At 41.5% G+C, this 19,173-nt stretch overlaps 1 protein-coding gene and 1 long non-coding RNA gene across 3 annotated transcripts in view; one reads left to right on the forward strand and one right to left on the reverse strand.

Annotated features, from left to right (window-relative positions):
* LOC102299047 (calcium-activated potassium channel subunit beta-4) overlaps positions 1-14,035 on the reverse strand; it is a 37,729-nt gene extending 23,694 nt beyond the window's left edge. Inside the window, exons 1-2 of one of the 2 annotated variants that reach the window (XM_042214394.1) lie at positions 13,610-14,035; positions 7,069-7,239 (exon numbers count right to left, since the gene is read on the reverse strand). In XM_042214394.1, the coding sequence (XP_042070328.1) occupies positions 7,069-7,239; positions 13,610-13,837 (399 nt within the window). In that variant the 5' untranslated portion in view covers positions 13,838-14,035. The remainder of the gene's footprint in view (positions 1-7,068; positions 7,240-13,609) is intronic. The other variant, XM_005947889.3, reaches the window with a different exon arrangement.
* A 321-nt stretch (positions 14,036-14,356) lies between these two features.
* On the forward strand, positions 14,357-15,933 carry LOC121812370. Its single transcript, XR_006053021.1, has 2 exons — positions 14,357-15,213; positions 15,305-15,933. It is a non-coding gene; the product is annotated as an uncharacterized LOC121812370 (long non-coding RNA).
* The last annotated feature ends 3,240 nt before the right edge of the window (positions 15,934-19,173 follow it).

Below are 19,173 nucleotides of genomic sequence, written 5' to 3' on the forward strand. Positions count from 1 at the left end.
AAAAAAAAAAAAAAAATCTTTCAAACATTTATGATCATTCTTCACTAAATCATACGTCATACGATGCAACATCTAACTGACCCGACACGTTTGGTTACAGATGTGGACATCAGTGGAAACATTTGCAGCAGGACCAGTCAGTACCGAGAAGTAATCCTGCCATAACACCAACATCTGCAGAGCGCTGTGCTGAGATATTACCGAGCTGCAGCAAAACCAAAGCTGCTTTAGTTTGTTGCTAAGACTTTAGAGTCGGATTTCTGCACTCATGAAATACTTTATGGGCTGGACACACACACACACTCACTAATGTAACCAGCCTAGCTTGGATTGGCAAACTCCATTAAATTTGAACTGAACAGTGTGTGTGTTTGACAGAAAACCAGAGGGACACTGTGAGTTTGGACTGATGAAGTGCACACAAAGAATAAAACAGAGCAGGACAGAGAAATTAATCAAACACATCAATCCATCACCATTATGACTTCATAACTTTCAGCTGGATAAACTTACAAAGACCAGGCAGAAACATTTTTTTATGTTATGCATTAAACACTCCCCTAAATTCAGGAGTGGCTCTGTAACTGAACAACCTTGAAGAATGTCTCTTTGTCCCTGCTGCGGCTTTAATCCAGATCCGTCTCACATTTAAACAGGTCTGAACATTACAGGCAGACGTCTGGGGTCATTTCTGTGAGAATCTGCTAATAATTGCTTGATTTCTTTCAGTAGCTCCTCCCATAACTGTGTTTATATCAGCATGTAATAGCAAAGCGTCAGCAGTTTGAGGTTTGGAGGTTTCTCATTTCTTCCCCACCTTCAACTTTTCTTTATATGCTTGTTAATGTTCTCCTGGTCCTGGATTTTTGGACCCAGAGATTTTGCTTTGTTGACTTTTGTTGAATTTTCATTCTAATGTTCTTTTTGCTTTTGAGTTTATTTATACTCATCCTCATGTCCTGCTTTGAGTTCATTCTGTTTAGCCTCTTGTTATTTCTGTCCTGTTTGTATGGTATCCCACTGGTGTTCACAACTTACAGCAAGCCCAAGAAGTGAAAATGGGACATAAGCAGAGATGTTATAAGAGACAGACATAGCACTCCTGAAATAAAAATTTAGGAAATGCAGGTCGAAGTAAAACTCCCAGGGGAAAAATGTTTTTCAAACATTTAATTTGGATCAAACCTTTTAAGTGTTTGTATTTTAAGATGAGACTTCCCTGGTGGTTCTATAGATTTAGTTTTATTTCCTGGTGACTACTCAAATAAAAATTAGCACTGGGAGGAATTTCAAGATGGCTGCCTATTTATGACATCTTGTTCTGGAAAGACTTTGACATAAACTACATGAAGAAAAGTACTGGGCTACTCTCACATTACACCTACAGGAGCTGCTCAACCATGGAAACCCACGCCATGAAGCTCCTAGCGCACAGTTTCTGTAATGATGATAATGACAGAAGAGGTTTGGAGATCTGCAGTTACTGAGTCAGTAGAACATTGGAAACTTTTACATCCTGCTAACCCACTGAGTGCTTGTGGACCCCAAAGTGTATCACCATCACCATCACCAGAAAAAACAGGAAGAGTCAATATCCACACACTCTGCCCTGCAGATGACATTATATAGAGTTAGATTGCAGAAAGCTGATTGGTCGTTGGATGGTTTTCATGTTATTGTGCTATAGATCTGACTGGCAGCACAAATTTCTGTAAGAAATTAAAGAAAGTTAGGCGAAAAACTTGACATGGCATTGGATATAATCCAGACAGAACCAACAGGGAACCCATCTAAACAAATTCCATCTTTAAAAGCACCTCTGGTTCAGCTCATTTTCTTCATGACCTTTCAATGACAGACTGGGAACCTTAATTGCAGTTGTGTCTAAAATGGATGTTGTGGCTGTAAAACAGCTGACTGAGAGATAGAAGAAGAAGAAGACAGACACTCTGAGTTAATTGGTGTTGTGTCTATGGGGGGGGGGATTACTTAATGGAGCCACCTGTGGACCAAATGACTGACATGACATTAAGATCAACAGCAGCACAGGCCAACTGAATTTGTTCATGTAAAGCAAAGGCAGGAAAACTGAGGTGCTTTAAGAATAATGCAGTAAACAGAAGTCAAATCAATATCTGCACATCTGAGGATTACAGATAGCTGTCATCAGGATTTTATCAATACTGGCTCCATTGATCTGTATCAGTACTTATCAGTATTCTTAATGTAATGGGACTAAAATGCAACAGTCTTCTCCGAGCTCTCCAACAACCTTCCTGCTGCACTTTTCATGTCACCTTCAGAGATTTAAATTAGGAAACGGAGAGCATATCCAGCCACATATTTGTTTTCACACCTGCTGAATCAAGTGAACACGGCGCTTGGATTTACGCAGTGATGCACGAACACACACACAGTAATGTAGGCACACACGTAAGAGATTGTCAGGTTTTAATTAAAGCTGCAGGTCTGAGTCGTTATCTGATCAGAAACACCAGCTTATCAGTTCGTGGTTAAACACAAGCTGAGAGCTAGACATGCCCAACACACATATTTCACTTCTGCTTTTGTGACAATTCTCAAACCACGTCATAACCAGAAGCAACCCAAAATCACAAATGGCCAAAATGACCTTTCTTTTACCCCACGGTCCTTACGAGGTCTGAAAATGACACGAGTCCTCATGAGAATAGCTGGGCGAGTACACTTAAATACACACGCTGAGTATAAAATCTCTTGCAGCTCATTTCTCTGCTCGTGTCTTCACAGTTCATTTCTCCTCCAACAAAAATGAAATGAACTCCTGACCCCAATAAACATGAAGTGGTTCAGCAGGTGTGCGTCACTTTGTGTATCTGCAGCCGGTGTGTGCGTGTCGTCTACAATAACCTTCTGAGAGGTTACCAAACAGACATATCGATGCGTCTCGCCTGCTCGTCTGAGATCTGCTGTGGCCCTGAAGACACATTCTGCCGATATGTCATTTATTAAAATCATGATTGGCTAAAATCCCAGTGCTGTCTTTTTTTATACCCCTGCAGAGCTAGCAGCACACAGCCTTTTATCGTTTCATCTGCCTTTACAATGAGCTGAAGTCCAAACAGCTTCAGAGAGGAAAAATATCACGACAAAGTTTCACAATCTTTGTCATCTGAGACCAGATGAAAGCTGCTTAAGACAGCTGTGGTTCAAACCATCTATTACTGCACTGCCCCAAACCATATGCTCTATATAAAAGACACACCAGCACCCTGATCACCCATCTGCTGTGGACATTTGGCCATTTGAAGCCTAAACTTTAGCATTTTGAGCACCAGAAAGAGCCAGAAGTGACCATATTTGAACAAGAAGCTGGAGTGCTAAGTTATCAGCTGATGTCAGCTGGATCTATCCATCGACTGCATGAATCACAGACACAGAACTGAAAAACTAAATACGTGTTTTTGTGTTGGTTGATTGTTTTTTTGTTTTTCTTGTGTTTTTACAAAATTAGAAATGTGAAAATTCCAATTTTTTGAATGTTTGTAATTTTGTAATTTCTACGTTTTATACATTTTTACAGTTCTTAAAAAAATTTCTTCAAATGTTATCAAACTTCCATTCAGGGTTTTAACCATGTTAAAATGTTCATAAAGACAGCTTGATAACACCTCCTTGAAGTTCTAATAATCTAGTCATAGGAGTTCCATACGCGTCCTGTTTATGAGGGACAGCCAGTCTGAGGAAATTTACAGCTCACTTCAGACTGAGGGCCTGCACCAGTGTATGTTAAAGACCGATTATTTTGAACTGTGGATCAAGCAAAGCTGCTGTTTTAAAGTCCAAGAACAGAAATACGGAGCTGTTGTTGGTTTCTCCTTGTTGCTGAACATAGAGTAAAATTCAAATTTCAACCATAACCGTCTAACTGCAAATTTTCCACACAAACTCAGCACTCAAAGAGGTTTTTAATCACAAAACACTGTATTCTTTAAGTGCTTTCTAACTACTGCACTCAGACTCACACACTTAAACTTGTTCACTGGAGGAGCCCGGGATCAAACCACCGCCCCACTGTTCCAATCACCGGCCCCATGTTAAGCCATGTGAAACATAGCGACCGTACAACCAGAACCCAGCACTGGTATTATATTCAAACAGCACTCTGTGTAGCACGTCTCTGAACACTCAGTTTCATGGTTTTTTTTTCCCTCTTGGATCTTTCTGATGTCACACAAAGATATAACCCTAAGATGGTCATCTTGGGCACAGAAGCCCTGCCTACCTTCTGTGCTGTCTTATAGCTTATTTGAGACGAAGGGGCTGCTTGAGGCCCAGGATAAGATATGGCTTATTTTTAACTATGAATCATACAAAGCTGCTGTAAGAGAGTCTGAAAACAAACCCGTGGAGGAGGACGTGAGCACCAAATGAAATCATATTTCATTCGGTGCACCTGTCTGTTTATGATCGCTGTATACCTGTGTGTGTGTGTGTGTGTGATGCACACGCGCTTATTATTCCCGTTATGAATCTGGATGTTTACATTGAGGAATCTGTGAGGAGCTGATGACGCTGTGAGGCAGGCTGAGGACCCGCCAACAAGCTCATTTTTGTCTTTTTGCCAACATGTTAACGATGTTTTGGTCTTGAAGGAGACGGAGCAATAAAGGTTTTATATTTGAGGCGAGGAACCCTCCCCTCCAACCCTCGCCCACCCCTTTTTCAGTTACATGTAAAGGTCACCCAGCCGACGAGCGGTGCGACATCCGTCCTTTTCCAATTTTCAGCCTCTCTCTCTCGACATTAAAGGATTTCTGAATGAAGCGTGACTTCTCTCTCTCGCTCTCTCTCTGTTTCTCCATCTCCACATCATGGGTTGCCATGGCGACTGAGCAGCATCGATGACGCCCCGTCTTTCCCCTCTATATTTACTCTGTTGCTGTAGCGACGACCCAGGCATGCACCAAAGAAGAAGAAGCAGCAGCAGCACAGACTTCTGTGTTTATCTCTGTTGCTGTTTGATTATTTTGTTGCATATTGTCCTTTTGGCCCCTCGTGGGGGGTTTTCTGCACTATTTATCCAAATTTATGTGGACCCATCCAGATTATGCAAGTGTGTCATTGCTATGAAAGATTCAGCTGTTTTGGTTTCACCAGATATTGAACCTGACTACATGGATGTGCTTTCTTTCATGACCCACACAGCTAAAGTGGAAACCCGGAGGGGTTCAAACTGTAAACAGCCAGCCCTCAGACCCGGAGTCACGCAGCTGTGCAGTGTTTACCATCAGCTGGTTGTTAATGGCGCTCTGAGTCCTTCATTCACACAGTGAGTGGATCTGTTTAGGTTCACCTCTGACTTTAGATGCTGCAATACAAAAACAATCAGACTGAAAATCTCCTGACACTCAGATGGAACTAAAACAGCAAAATATGGCAAGATCACTGCAACACTTCCATTTTTTCTCATTTCAGCCATTTAACCTCTGACCCACTGAGGCATAGACCACCTTTTATCAGGGTACTCAAACTACTTACTTTAAATCTGCCCTAAATCTGCTGTTTCAGTGGTGACGTTCATATGAAACATGGCCAAAGATTTAAATAATGTGGCTACAGTTATACCCATTAGCTAAATGTTAAGTTTCACATCAAATTTCCAGTCTTGGGTCTGTATGATGTCACCAAGAGCAGATATCCCTAATATGGTGATTGCCTGATATGTTGTTGCTGCCATTAAAACTCAGACAGTTGTTTGTGTTCATCCGGAGGCGGCGTTCTCAGTGAACACAATCAGCTTTCCCGGATTATTGCATTTGCCTCAAGATATTAAAATTTAGGGGTGTTCGTGCAGTACAAATACCACTGTAGAGTACTCAGAGTACTTAATTTCTGAGTAATTGGCAGCCTCACTGTTAATATTTTGTAGTTTGAGCTGCTGTAAATCTCCACATTTGGCAGCAGGAATTAAAGCTTTTCACTCTTCACTCATTGTGATGCTAAATGAAGGGTCAGTAATTAAGCTTGTAGTGAAATCTCTCACACTGTCGGTGAGGTGAGGTGTATTGTACTAAAGTAAATGATCTGTGAAAAGAGAGACTGGTAAATCAAATTTTAAGCACTCGTATGAGCTTACGTGTTATTTCATGACACGATGATTATCGTCCATAATCATTCAGACATTTTGAATCCAACAGCCTTGGTTTTCAGGTCTGCCCCAATTCAGATGTGTAACAGCAACACTGATTCACAGTGCAAAGCTTATTAGTTTCATTTAAAGGCTGTAAAACTGGCCTTTAAAAGCCAGCCTTTAATACAAAGCTAGCACTGGCATCAGTCAAATATGAGACTTTAAGCCTGGAGATCTGGACAAACCAACGAATCCTGAAAAACACAAACAAACCGAAGAACAACTGTCCTGACTGCAAACTGTACAACTTTTTGACTGAAACCTGCTGTTTGGTCTCTGGGCTGTAGAAGAAGACCCAGTTCTAAACATTAGCAATAGCCCTCAACCAAGTGCACACAGTAAGTGAACAGGAAGTGATCTGAAAGTAGCAGCAATGCTTCCAAAGGTGAAGATGACTTTAAAGGTCGTGTGGGCAATCTGATCACACCTTATGGATGATCAGGTGTTAACAAAACTAACCTGATTAATTTGCACAAAGATAATGTTCATAAAACGTTCAAAAAGGCTGGCTGTTGATTTGTCTGATATAAGAGCTGGAACAGCTGATTTTTTAATAAACTATTTCATCCACAGAATGAGCTGTCATATGGGCTGAAAGGATTAATCAATGAATCAATTAGCTGACATTAAATGCTTCAAACTGGAGAATACAGCTTATCTGATGTGAGAGCTAATTTAAAAAGTAAATGAAGGAAATAAACAGGTTCAATAAAATCCTCTTTAGCGCTGAAACACAATGAGCGTCTCTGTTTTAATGACCAAACAGCGGATACAAAGTAGTTCGGACTATCAGGACAGCAGCTCAGCATCATCAGAGCCTAACTGATAAAGAAAAACATTATAAAAAACATGCCGCTCACGCCTTCACGTCACACGGTAAAACGAGGTGTCATTACCTTTGGGTTGAGGACCAGCTGCTGCTCGTCAAAGTGCAGCAGAGCCACAGAGTTGGACTCGGAGTTGTTGACAAAGATCTGCAGGCAGGGGTAGAGCGACGTTCCCTTACAGTCTGCTCCACATGTGAACACGCACTCGAACATCTCTTCCGGACGCAACACCGACACCACCTGCAAGAGGGGGAGCACACGATTAGTGATGGATATGTTAGTGGACTGCGTCGATTCTGATAGCTGATTCGTTGAAAAATAACATTTTTTACTGGTAATTTTATTTGAAATATACATATTTGCTAATTGTCCAATTTTCTGTGAGGTAAATTTGAATGTTTTGTTTTGGGTTTTTAACCGAAGGTTGGATTAAGGTAAAAATAACAAGATTTGAATGTATCATGCTGATTTGAAGGCCTGGGAGGAAAGATGTGTTTAGGATGAGTTTTAAAAATGGACTGTTGAGGTGACTGTTTAACATGCAAAGACAATTTATTCTATAACCTTTGGGCAGCGATAGAGAATCCTGTCCCCTCTGAGTTTCCACTTAGATTTCTGTATATGTAGCAGCAGTTGGTTAGATGACCTGAGAGCTCGGGGTAAATACCATTTAAGGATTTAAAAACAAATACAGGAACTCTGACTCAGTGGAGCTTATAGGACTTGATGGTTCAATCCTTTGAGTAATCAGCACTGCTTCCTGCCTGGGGTCCTTAGTGGGTGAGCAGTAACTGCTTCATTAGGGTCATCAGATGGGCATCTTCCATCCTCAGTATTTCATTGATTTTATTTCCACAATACCTCCAGAGGACTCAACATGACACCTGGCGTCCTTTTTCTTGATCCACAACCAGTCACTACTTCACTCAGTGCCCTCGCACTCCCATCCTCTTCAGGAGTTTTGGTCTTGACAATAAGCCCTCTACACTCAACAGCAAGATTCTGCCTGAGCTGCTATTATGACAAGCTTTCCCATTCATATGGCTCTTCAACTCCAGATTCCCAAAGTACCATTAGTTCCAGAATGTCTAATATCTTCTGCAAAGCTGATCGCAACATGAGGTCTGGCCTGAGATTAGTTATTGTTCCTATCAGAAAGACCAGTGTGATCAGGGTTGACCTGCATCTTCCAGGGTTATGCTTACTCTTGCCGATGACCTTATGAGATAATCACCATTTGTTGCAGGACCTGGTTGTGGAAGTTGTACATTTCTAGGTGTTGTGGCCTTGGGACAGGCTTTTTTTGCCTGAGAGTTGCTGGAGTTTGGCAGAGAGCATACATATGGTAAATGGACTGGTTCTTATATAGCGCTTTTCCACTCTTCTGAGCACTCAAAGCGCTTTACACAACTTGCGCATTCACCCATTCACACCCATTCGCACAAGCACAACTGACATTCACACTCCGATGAATGCATCGGAGAGCAATTTCGGGTTAGTATCTTGCCCAAGGATATTTGGCATGCAGACTAGGGGAAGCCGGGAATCGAACCACCAACCTTCCAATCAGTAGATGACCTGCTCTACCACCTGAGCTACAGCCATACGGTCGTCTCCACTTCACTAATGGACGTTTTGGGCTGTAGGGAGGATATTGTAGGTGACTCTGATTATAAAGCTGAGTCTGCTTCCTTCCATTTTCCAGAGATCCTTCGGTTGAGCTTGTGATGTTTCAGTTTTTCCCAGCTGGTTCACTGGCCCAGCATCTGAGATGGACTTGTGCCACATTGCTCAACTTGTCCCAAATCCAAGTCCTGTCCTGTCCTGCTGAACGTGTCCAGCTACATCTCCACGCTCGAGAGGAGACTGTGCTTTCTGCACAGCCTCTGACGGAGTCCACATCCTTGCAGTGGGAGCAGCAGCTCTCTTGAGGCTCAGTCAGCATCAGTTTTTAGTAAACACTTATATCTGTGGGAACTTTTGTTCGTGCAGCTTTTAAAAATGTGTGGACACAGAGTACAGTCTAAAGCTTTTATATGTCTGGATGTTAATGATGAGCGATGGCGGAAACTTGTCTACCGGCTCATTACTGGACTCAAACAACGACCTCGGGCATGAAAATAAATATCAATGTCCATGAGAAATAATCAGTCAGTCTTTGCAGATCTGATAAAAGTCAGACCGCTTCATCACTCAAGAGGTCACAAAGCTGCAATAATGTCGAACCATCGTGATTGATGTGTTATTAAGCAATGGATCAGTGAATGACGGAGCAGACGTGCTCTCTGCCACATGACTTTGGACTTCCAGTCTCCATAATGCATGAACATTATTCCAAAATGATGCAATAAGCTAAAAGCCAAATAAATCAGGCCGGTATGAATTCATCATCCACAGTAAACAGCTGGGAGTGCAGGCTGTGGCTGCCTGTAATTTATACCATGAGAAGTCCCAATGGCTTCAAAACGCTGTGCAAACACTTTTAACGATCCAGAGCGGAAAGTGATGCAGCACGAGCGAACCGAAACAGCTAAAGGTGGACGCTTTGTCCTGACAACAAAAATCTAAATAAATGACTAACTCAATCATTAAAGGCCTCAGGCTGCTTGAGCTGTGATTTCAAACAATATGTTTTAGTTTCTGTCAAAACTAATGGTCATGTTTTTTTCTTCTGCCATGTACAGCAAGAAGAGGAATGTTTGAACCCAACGAGAAGTTTTTTAAAGGGTAATTTTGTATTCTGAGAGCAGCAGGAGCTCTAAATGGAAATATTGATTCATTCAATCTAATTTATCCATTTTAAAGACGGAGAATCCGTGACCAGGATATCTGAAGAAACACTGAGATTTACGAGTTGTTATTTGGGAAATTCAACGTACAAAACCTGCACAGCTGTCTTGATCTCATTCAGGCTTGTTGCCATTTTTCTGTCACTGGTTCTCTGGCTCCGAAGCAGGAGAATGCTGATTGGCTTTACCAACTGGGGAAACAGCTGCCAGTGAGCAGAACACCAGACCGACCTGCTGCATATGAATCGAAGAAAAAGTTTAAAAATGAAACAACTGAGATGTCTGGAAGGAGATTCAGAGACACCGTCTGTGACCAAAAAAGATTCCCCTGAAAATAATAGATGGATTCGCTACATGAACAAAAAGCTGAAACTAGAAAAACTGATTGGTTGCTTGTGTTTTCTCAATATGTTTCTGATGGCAGTGGAGTTTGTTAAGACTGAAGGTAATAGACGGAAGTTTGTCTCCCTTTCAGTAAAAATATCTCACAAAGTAATTATACTGCCTTCTTCTCACAGCAATCATCCCTCTGATTGCACAGTGGTGGCCTCCTATTCAGCAACAAGACAATGCAAAATAGCTTTAGAAGTTACCAAGATGCAGCTGCAGGTAAATTAGTCAGTTGAAGCATCAGAAAAGCAACAAAATGATGACGAACTTGTCAAAATGTTGACTCATTCAAGCTCGTCGTTTCAAATTCCTACTGGGTGTCTTCCTCTAGATAAAGGCTTAAAAGAATTTGAACTTGCCCTTCTATCAAAAGATATTCTGTGAAGCTCAAAATACTGTAAAACAGCATAAAGCACTCCAAGTTCCACCTTGAGCCCGGCCAATTTATAAGCAGGACGATATTATTGGCTAACAGCCGAAATTTAAAAAGGGAAAATAAAACACCCTTCAAAAACATTATACGTATCGCTGTCTTTGTCCACCAGAGGGCACTTAGGAACTTCCCTGCTAATAACACGTGTTGGAAATTAAATAAATATGTACACATAACAAATATCAGAGAAGCCTGTTTATGTTTTGTGTGTCATAAAGAAAAAAACAATACCGGACAATATTTGAGAACATCGGAATTTTAAATCACTGAATATCTGTTTGATTAACCTGTAGTTCCATTCTAAAAGTTCCTCTGCATCTGAAAGTCTTACTCCCTGAGAAATGGGTTTGGTGAAGATAAACAATCTCAAGAAACGTCATATGGAACGAAGTTCCTCTCTAGAAATAAAAGTAGATTTTTAAATGATTGTTAATATAAGCTTTTGTCAATCTAGCGTTTAAGCTTGTGATTTGGCATTATATAAATAAAATTGAATTGAATTGAACTGAACTGAATAGTTAACAGCAAGAAAAAGACGATGAGCTTAGGGAAATGTTAAGGTCAGCCTTCTTTCTCTGACTAAAAGCTTAACAAGGCTTTAATTTTGGCTGTGGTCCATCAATCTGGCAGGAAAAATAACCATTATCACTACAAGGTCCATCCAAAAACATGGATTCCCACAATGGAAGGATTAAAGAATCTTACAGAACTTTGTTTGTAACTGGTTGGATCCACTACTAGAAACATCGACATCAAAACAACACAATGACAAGGTCAACATAACATTACTAGAAATGTAGGTTGCACCTTAAAATGTTCTAATTCTGCAGAGACAGTCACTGAAATTGAAGTTCAACTAAGGTTGAGTTATGCTTTTCTTTCTGTGTCTACACTGCATGAACTGCATGAGAAAACTGCAGATTTTACAAGTGGTATATTAGGGTTTTTTCTAGAACTCCTTCTACTACAAATTAGGAACTTTCCAAGCATAAAGCACGAGTAAAACTTCAGCTGTGAAGGTTACCTTTGAAAAAAGAAAGAAAGATCAGTTTAAGTGCAATATTTGGCTTTTCTAATGCATTAATACGTATTTTCTTTGTAAAAAACACAAATATAACAATGTCATTCTTTCTCAATATCCCATGTGTAGGACTTTCTCTGTGATCTTCTTGTAATTTATAGCTAAATACCAACTAATACCAAGTAGTTTTAGAGAGTTATGAGGATGCTTTCCAGGAAGCAAAAATACCGAAAGTTAAAAATAATCCTCTGGGGATAAAAAATCTCTGACTGCTGGGTATCCAGTTAGCATTTTCCAAGTTTGAGGCTTAAACTAGAACTACAGCATGTTACCTGTGAGGTTAAAGTTAGCAAAACCTCAGACTAACATAGAATCTGGACTACAGATGTTAGATTCAGCTGTCAGAATGACTTTAATTTAGAAACAACAGCGAGGGCCGCGTTCACTGACAGACGACTGACAGTTTGTGTCAGATCACCTCGGTCAGAACAGCGGGATCCCCCTCACTGTCCATCAAAGTCTGATAACTGATCTGCATTAGAGTTTGCCCTCAGTTATTACTGGACACTTCTCGAGTGGCTGAAGGAGATTAGCACAGATAATCTGAGTCAAACTCACAGAAATCCTTCAATATTGATCTCAACACCAGGAATTCTTCGACATGGTGCTTCTCGTCAGTGTGTCAGTGCAACATATGGTTAAAAGTACAGACAGGACAGAAATAGGACAGTTTCTAATATACTAGAGTAAATATGTCAGTGACTTTCTAGTAAACAATTTGGACTTTCCTAAAAACTGCAGCATAACAAAAGAGGCAAGTGGATCCTTTCACCTATAAGTAAAGCTGCAGCTTTGTCCAGTTAATGTATAGAATTTCAAAAAGCTGTGAATTCATTAAGTTCACATGATTAAAAACAGAAAAAATGCAAATACTGGACCCAGATCCACAGGAATCAACATTATTTTCCCTTAAATACTTTTTTTTGTCTGAATCAACATTAATACTTTATAAAATCTCCAATCATGCCGACATGTCACGATCCTGACTCCAAAATCTGGATATTGAGTATCGATGGAAATGTTTACTCCACCATCAGCAACGGGAGACCTAACAGAGAGTTGGCAGCCTGGAGGTGTTTCTCACTTTTATTGAACTCATGGTGACATACGTACAGTGGTGAGTTGGCTTAATGTGTCTACTCCACTCCGTGTGTGAGGAGAAACTAAGGAGACTGTAAATAAGTGCAAGAAAGACTCCCACACTGAGCTGAAAGCAGGCGAGTGCACATATGAAGAAAATAATGTCAGTATTATGTTAAAAACTACATTTATTTTGGTCCTGACTTCACATATTAATTTACTAACACTGAAGCACTCCTCTCTTTATCAACCACTAATACCACAGCTGATAATAACACACTTACAGTCACATCACTAATTTAGGCTCCAGGTAAAGCCACCCTGCTGCCGCTGAGTGTTAGTAGCCTTATAGCAACACTACAGCAGACATATGTTTACTATTTTTCAGTACTTGTGATTGATGTACTTTTAATGTGTGTAATTAATCAGTTAAAGTCCTGGTTGTGTCAGCAGTTCCTGCGAAATGCTGAAATCCTTAACAGCTCTCAGTATCCTGCAGTAGGCTGCAAGTTTTTTTTTCTTTTTATAGAAGAACTATTAATAGGCTGTGTGCTAAAATAATATTTTAAGGTGAAGTACTATAGACAGTCAAAGCCTGCCCTAGAAATGTATTGTGTGATATCAAAAGTATTTAACTGCAGCGTGTACTGAGTGCAGTAGCAGTACTACAGTAAGTGTGGTAGCAGCAGTCCTCACTAAAACTACTTCCACATAAACACACCTCTGAAAACCAGCACAGCGTGAACCCCGACAACAAACGACAAGAAAAGTCGGGTTCAGTGTGAATTTTAACTAATACTACCACTAACCTGACTACTACTACTACATCTACTACACCTCCTTGTACGGCGGCGGCTCCGGCAGCAGCGGTGGCAGCTCGGAGCTGGCAGCCGGGCTCACCGTGCAGTTGGCCGGCTTGCTCTGGAGGCTCTGCAGGGTCGGGCTGAGCCAGCAGAAGCCCAGGATGAAGAGGCTGAGGATCCCGCAGGCGATCAGGAACAAGCCCAGCCGGATGCTCTTGTCCTCGGCCTCGGAGTACTCGTACGACACCCGGATCTTCGCCATGGCAGCCCCGCGGAGACCTCCGCCGGCATGGAGAGGAGGAACGGAGGAGGAGGAGGAGGATGGATGCACGGAGGATGAAGGAGGGGGAAGAAGAGGAGGAGGCGCTGCTCGCTGTGTGCTGAGAAACTGTTGAGTTTAAACGCGACCGCTTTCGTTCTGTAAGCGCTTCATCTGTCCTCCCTCCTCCCCCTCTGCCTCTTTTATCGCCCACCTCACCCCAGCCTGCCCTCCTTCTCACCCTTCACCTCCCACTCTCCTCACTCTTCTCATCTTCACTGCAAAAGCCCAAACAACCCTGGAACTTTCTACGATAAAGGCTCAGCTCACTAAAATCATAACACACGCGCTCAGCGACGTGGCCAAAACTGTGTGGACACCTGTGTGGCCATCAGGTTAGACACTTCTGCATATAACTCTGTCAACAACAAGTCTGCTTTCAGCTGGTTTGGCGTCAGCAGCATGCACTGACGTCATAGCGAGTGATAACGTTATAAAGAGAAAGCAAAGACTGTATATAAACTATGGCCACTGTGTAGTTTTAATGTTAATGGAGCCAGATGTGACCACAGGGAAGAGGTCCAATCAGACCCAGACACCCACACTTCCCCCTCCAGCTCCTCAGAGAGGTCACAGGTCAGCTGAGAGTCTTTCCAGGGTGTCCTGTGTCAAACGAAGAGGTCTCCTCTTCGTTGGACCAATCCTGGTGAAGCACCTCAGCTGTCTCGTCTTGAGGTGGAGAAGCTCTGGGTTCTACTATGAGCTCCTCACCTCATCACATCTACAGAGGAAGCTACCCACAGCTGATGAAAGATCAAAGCTCCCTGCTCTTGAAAATCTAAAAGTTCAGACTTGTTTTAAATGGTTAGAGTTTCTTTATTGGTTATGTGTTTTTAAAACTGCATAAGAGACTCTTTGTTGTACTTGCACATGCTTTGGGATTGTATCTATGTCAGGTCTTAATGGGTCAGCAGTTCTTAACAGGTCAACAGCTTCTGGACAGGTGAACCTCCTTGGCTGGATTCTGTGGAGATGTGTGTGCCAAGATTCAGCAGCATTTCCAGAGCCCATCTCTGGAGATGGTGGAGAAACGTAGACGCGAGGTGCAGCAAAAGTGACACATTTGTGTGGACAGACTGCAGAAGCTTGATCCTTCTTAGCCATGACTGTGGACAGTTTTAGCATGTGGTCGTCAGACTTTAGGGGTTTATTTGCAGAACTTAAGCTATAAGATTAGACACATGTGTAATGGAGCCAAAGAGCGGCGCAAGGACGTCCAGCAGGAATGTCGTGTCTGAGTTCAACCCTCCTGCTGAAAACCTTTCACTTTGGGAAACAGTTTGATGTCCTAACCTGAACTCTATCCAGCAGCGACTCAGGTGTCTACATACTTTTGGTCATGTGGTGCAGCCTGTGGCTACGTGGCATGTTTCTATGGTTTCATCTCTCTCTCTCTCTCTCTCTCTGCAGGTTGAGTGATGCTCGATCACTCCGGTGGCTTGATGATTCAATCCAGATCAGGTTTTATTTCGCCGCTGGCTCCTTGTTGTTCTCTCGCTGTTACATGCTGCATGAGATAAGCCTCTTAGCGGATCGAGAGAGCGCAACACTCTCAGAAACATCCTCTCTTTTTCTGGATGTCAGGTTTGCTTTCACACAGGAACTAATACCGGACTTATATCTATCTCAAATATCTGTCTCTCTCAGAAGTAGTGGAGCATCGCCAGTCTGGATTTAGAAATGCAGTAATTGAAAACATCCCACAGATGGTGAGACAGATGTGAGGATTCAGCTGAGATAACTGCGTATTCAGAGATGGAGTTAGTGTTTCCAGTTAGTTTCACTAGTTATGGCTTTGAGTGGCTGAGGCAAGCTTAATAAACCTTCATGCCGTTGTTGCTCTGCTAACATGTAAAACGTAAAAGTATGACACGATTTACACATTTCACTTCATAGGAAAGTTTTTTTTGGTTGTGACTGAACAAAACCAAAACCTCAAAACAGAACACTGCATTTCCTGTGATGCCCACTAGGAGCTGGCTACAGTCTCGCTTGTTAAAATGTCTTTGCCATACAAATAAACATGAATTTTGGCCTTTGTGGATAGTTTTACCCTTCATAACCTTTTAAATAGGGAAAGAGGGTTGAGTTATAAGCTAATCCAAGATAATTTAGTCATTAATTACACGGTGCTCAGTAACATCCAAATAAAATCCCAGCATTTCACTCATGGACGTCTTGGACAGTCTGTTAGCACAGTAACCTCACAGCAGCCATATTATTGGTCAAATAATGTCATTAAAACTGCTCCAACAGCACAAACACAATTTAGAGGTCCAGCTCAGAGACTCTGTCCACGTGTTAGTCAAAGAGGCCACACCACTAATAACGCAAACTTTAAGCCTTAATACAACTCAAACAGGTAAGTTACATCACGCTATTTATCTCTGCTGTGAAGTTTTAACATTTTCTCTAGTGGTCTCTAGTGGATGCTAGAGGAACTGCAGGTTTTGCCTCTTACGCAACAGATTAACATTTTCAGGTTGTTGTTCTCGTTCATGTTGAAACCACATGCTTCTATCTGGACTTCTTCTCTCTGACCTGCTCAGTAAAGAGCTCTGATTAGATAAATTACTACATGCTGAAAGGTTATTATGGATTTTTTGTATCCAAGGAACCAAGCCTTTTTCCTATTTCTGTCTAAAAAACATTTAAAGATACTAACAGTAAAACCAGTTTTGCCCTCAGGGATGAAAAATAGGAAGAAGAGTCTGTGGGTAACCAGTCGTACTGTAAGTCATCACAGCGTTTATCATCATCTTGTTCCTGGCATTATAAGATGGTATCTTTGGGTGTTTGTGTGCTTTTAAACTGTCAGAACTTCATTAGTGTTGCTGTGATGACACAGTCTGCTCGTCCACACAGGCAGGAGAGATGAGTGCGGCGTAGACAGAGGTTGATTGTTGTTAAAGACCAAAACAGCCAACCACAGTAGTCTCCAAAGACCAAACGATCAATGAGCCAACTGAGATCTATTGATTTCCCTCTCTCTCAGCCAGAATGAGGAGCCCAGAGAGTGAAAAAAAAGGCACCCGTTGACACAGAGTCACCCCCTTCAAATACTCTGTTGGGTTTTTATGCAGAAGCTGTTTTGAATTTTGTCCCAGTGGGTGAAGGAGCCTCAGCTCAAAATTCGACTACAGCAAAAAAAGACTTAATCAGTCTTCAGATCACACTAATGACAGCAGATAAATCACATTTACCAACAGGAAACCAAAGCTTAAACACTACCTGCTTCAAAAATGCTTTATTTTTTCTAATGAAGTACAAGTAAACACAAGGACACTGATGATGTCACTTGGGGCTGTGGGGTTAGGAATAAAGCTTTTTACATATTCTAGACAAATTCAACATTAGATTAAATTAGAAGATTAAAATGTCGGCTAGAGCCGTAAATATCTGACTGCTGTCACTGAGACGCTCACAAAGCAGCTTTCTTTATTTTCTTGTCATATGTTTCCTGTACTAAAGGTGGATGTTCACTGTAAACACAGATCAGGTTGGTGTATGAATAGAAATCCCTGTGAGCCAAAAGCTCAGACTGCTCAGAAATACTGTTTTTTTTTTACTCTTGGATCTGTGATGTCACAGAGGGGTGATCTCCTTATATGGTCATCTCAGGTACACCCACCTGCTTGTCACACCCTGGCTGTAGTAGACTGCCAATCAGAAGAAACGTGTCTTAAAGGGGGTGGAGCTTAATCTGCTTTTTTTTCTATTAAACCCAGGGGCTAGGCCAGGGAACCACTTCCTTGATGAGTTCACGGCTCAGTCACTGATTTTGGGGTCATGCTGAATAAAAACACAGTTTTGGGGGTAATGCATTTTTCTGAGGACTTGTAATTGACAATTCTTTAGTCAGTGAGTATGCAGTTTTTTTGCTCCTCAACAAACTGACAGCTGTAAATTCTCCACTTTGTTCACCAGTTGGTTTCTAAACCTGTCAAACAATAACTGCAGTAATGTTTGAACATATGACACATGTCAGCTGTAGGCTCCCAAACCAGCTCTTCATATCGTCAGTGACCTGGCCTTTAGAGAGACCTCAGTGCACCAGCTCAACGCCGCCCAGTATCCAATGATTGATCAGTCTCATATTTATTCAATCAGCTGCAGTAATTTTGTGCTGGATAAATGTGCAAAGCCAGTGTGATCCATGTCTTAAAGAATTAAAAACCAGTTTGTCACTTTTTACAATAAAGGTTTCTTAGTTTTTCTGGCACAAAACAAAATAAATTGAACAAATGTTACCCTCAGCAATCAGCTGAATTGTTTTTCACCATAAGCATTGGTCCAGAATTTACCACCTGAGGTACAAAACCTCAGTCTTCACCAAAGACACAAAATCAATCCTGGAGAGGCACAAAGAAACCAAGACCTGATGTGAAATGACTGCAAATTCACCAAGGTGAAAAGAAATGTTTTAAAACTTACATAAAACAACCAAATGACCACCGTATTAAAAGAACAACTGCAAGCAGATTGAATAAAATTAAGAAAAATGACCAAAAATATACAGAAAACAATCCTGAAAAGACACGAAATGAACATAGAAACACTTAAAATGTCTAGAATTAGATCTAAAGGGACACAAAGAAATGCAAATTCAGTCTCTAAACCCTCCTCTGCTTCATTGCCTCTTTGACTCTAACAGGCCCAAAAAACCAGCAGCAGTCAGTGTTTGCTGAGGTCAGAGGTTAGGTGAGGAGTCGCCCCCTACTGGGCACTCCTTTAGGCAGCACCTCACTGGATTTACTGTTTAGTGAGAAAAAAAAAGACATCCATGTTTGATATCACAAATACAGTAACTGCCACAAAAACCAGAGCACCCAATGTGGATTAATCCTTCTCTTAAGATAAACCCAAAATACTTGAAAACTGTTTCTTGCGGCTTGATAACAACATGCAGATGACTAGTGCTTTTCAGAGATCAAACTTTAAATTTCTGCTGCAGATATTAAGATTGAATCCTAATCCCCAGCTGTTTAAATGTAGTGACTTTTAGCGGTCTAAGCTGAGGCCAAGAGAAGTGATCAGTCGGGTCTTTAAAATATTTTAGCCAGTGAAAAGCTGAGTGGGTCAGAAAAGACTAAACACTGGAAGGATTTTGTTGCTGGAAGCAGTGAAAGAAGAGCAGCTTCCTGCAGCTGCAGAGTAAAAATACCACCTTTTAAATAATGATATCCTTCAATCTGCAGTGGGTGTGCGGTTTTCTCTCTCTGCTTCGGCCTGTTGCATAAAATGCCAAGAGCTGAAAGGCTCCAGAATAAAGGCTCAGC

Source organism: Haplochromis burtoni, unplaced genomic scaffold (assembly GCF_018398535.1).
Source record: "Haplochromis burtoni strain Fernald_Lab_line unplaced genomic scaffold, NCSU_Asbu1 Contig_559, whole genome shotgun sequence".
In the NCBI taxonomy this organism is placed as follows: domain Eukaryota; kingdom Metazoa; phylum Chordata; class Actinopteri; order Cichliformes; family Cichlidae; genus Haplochromis; species Haplochromis burtoni.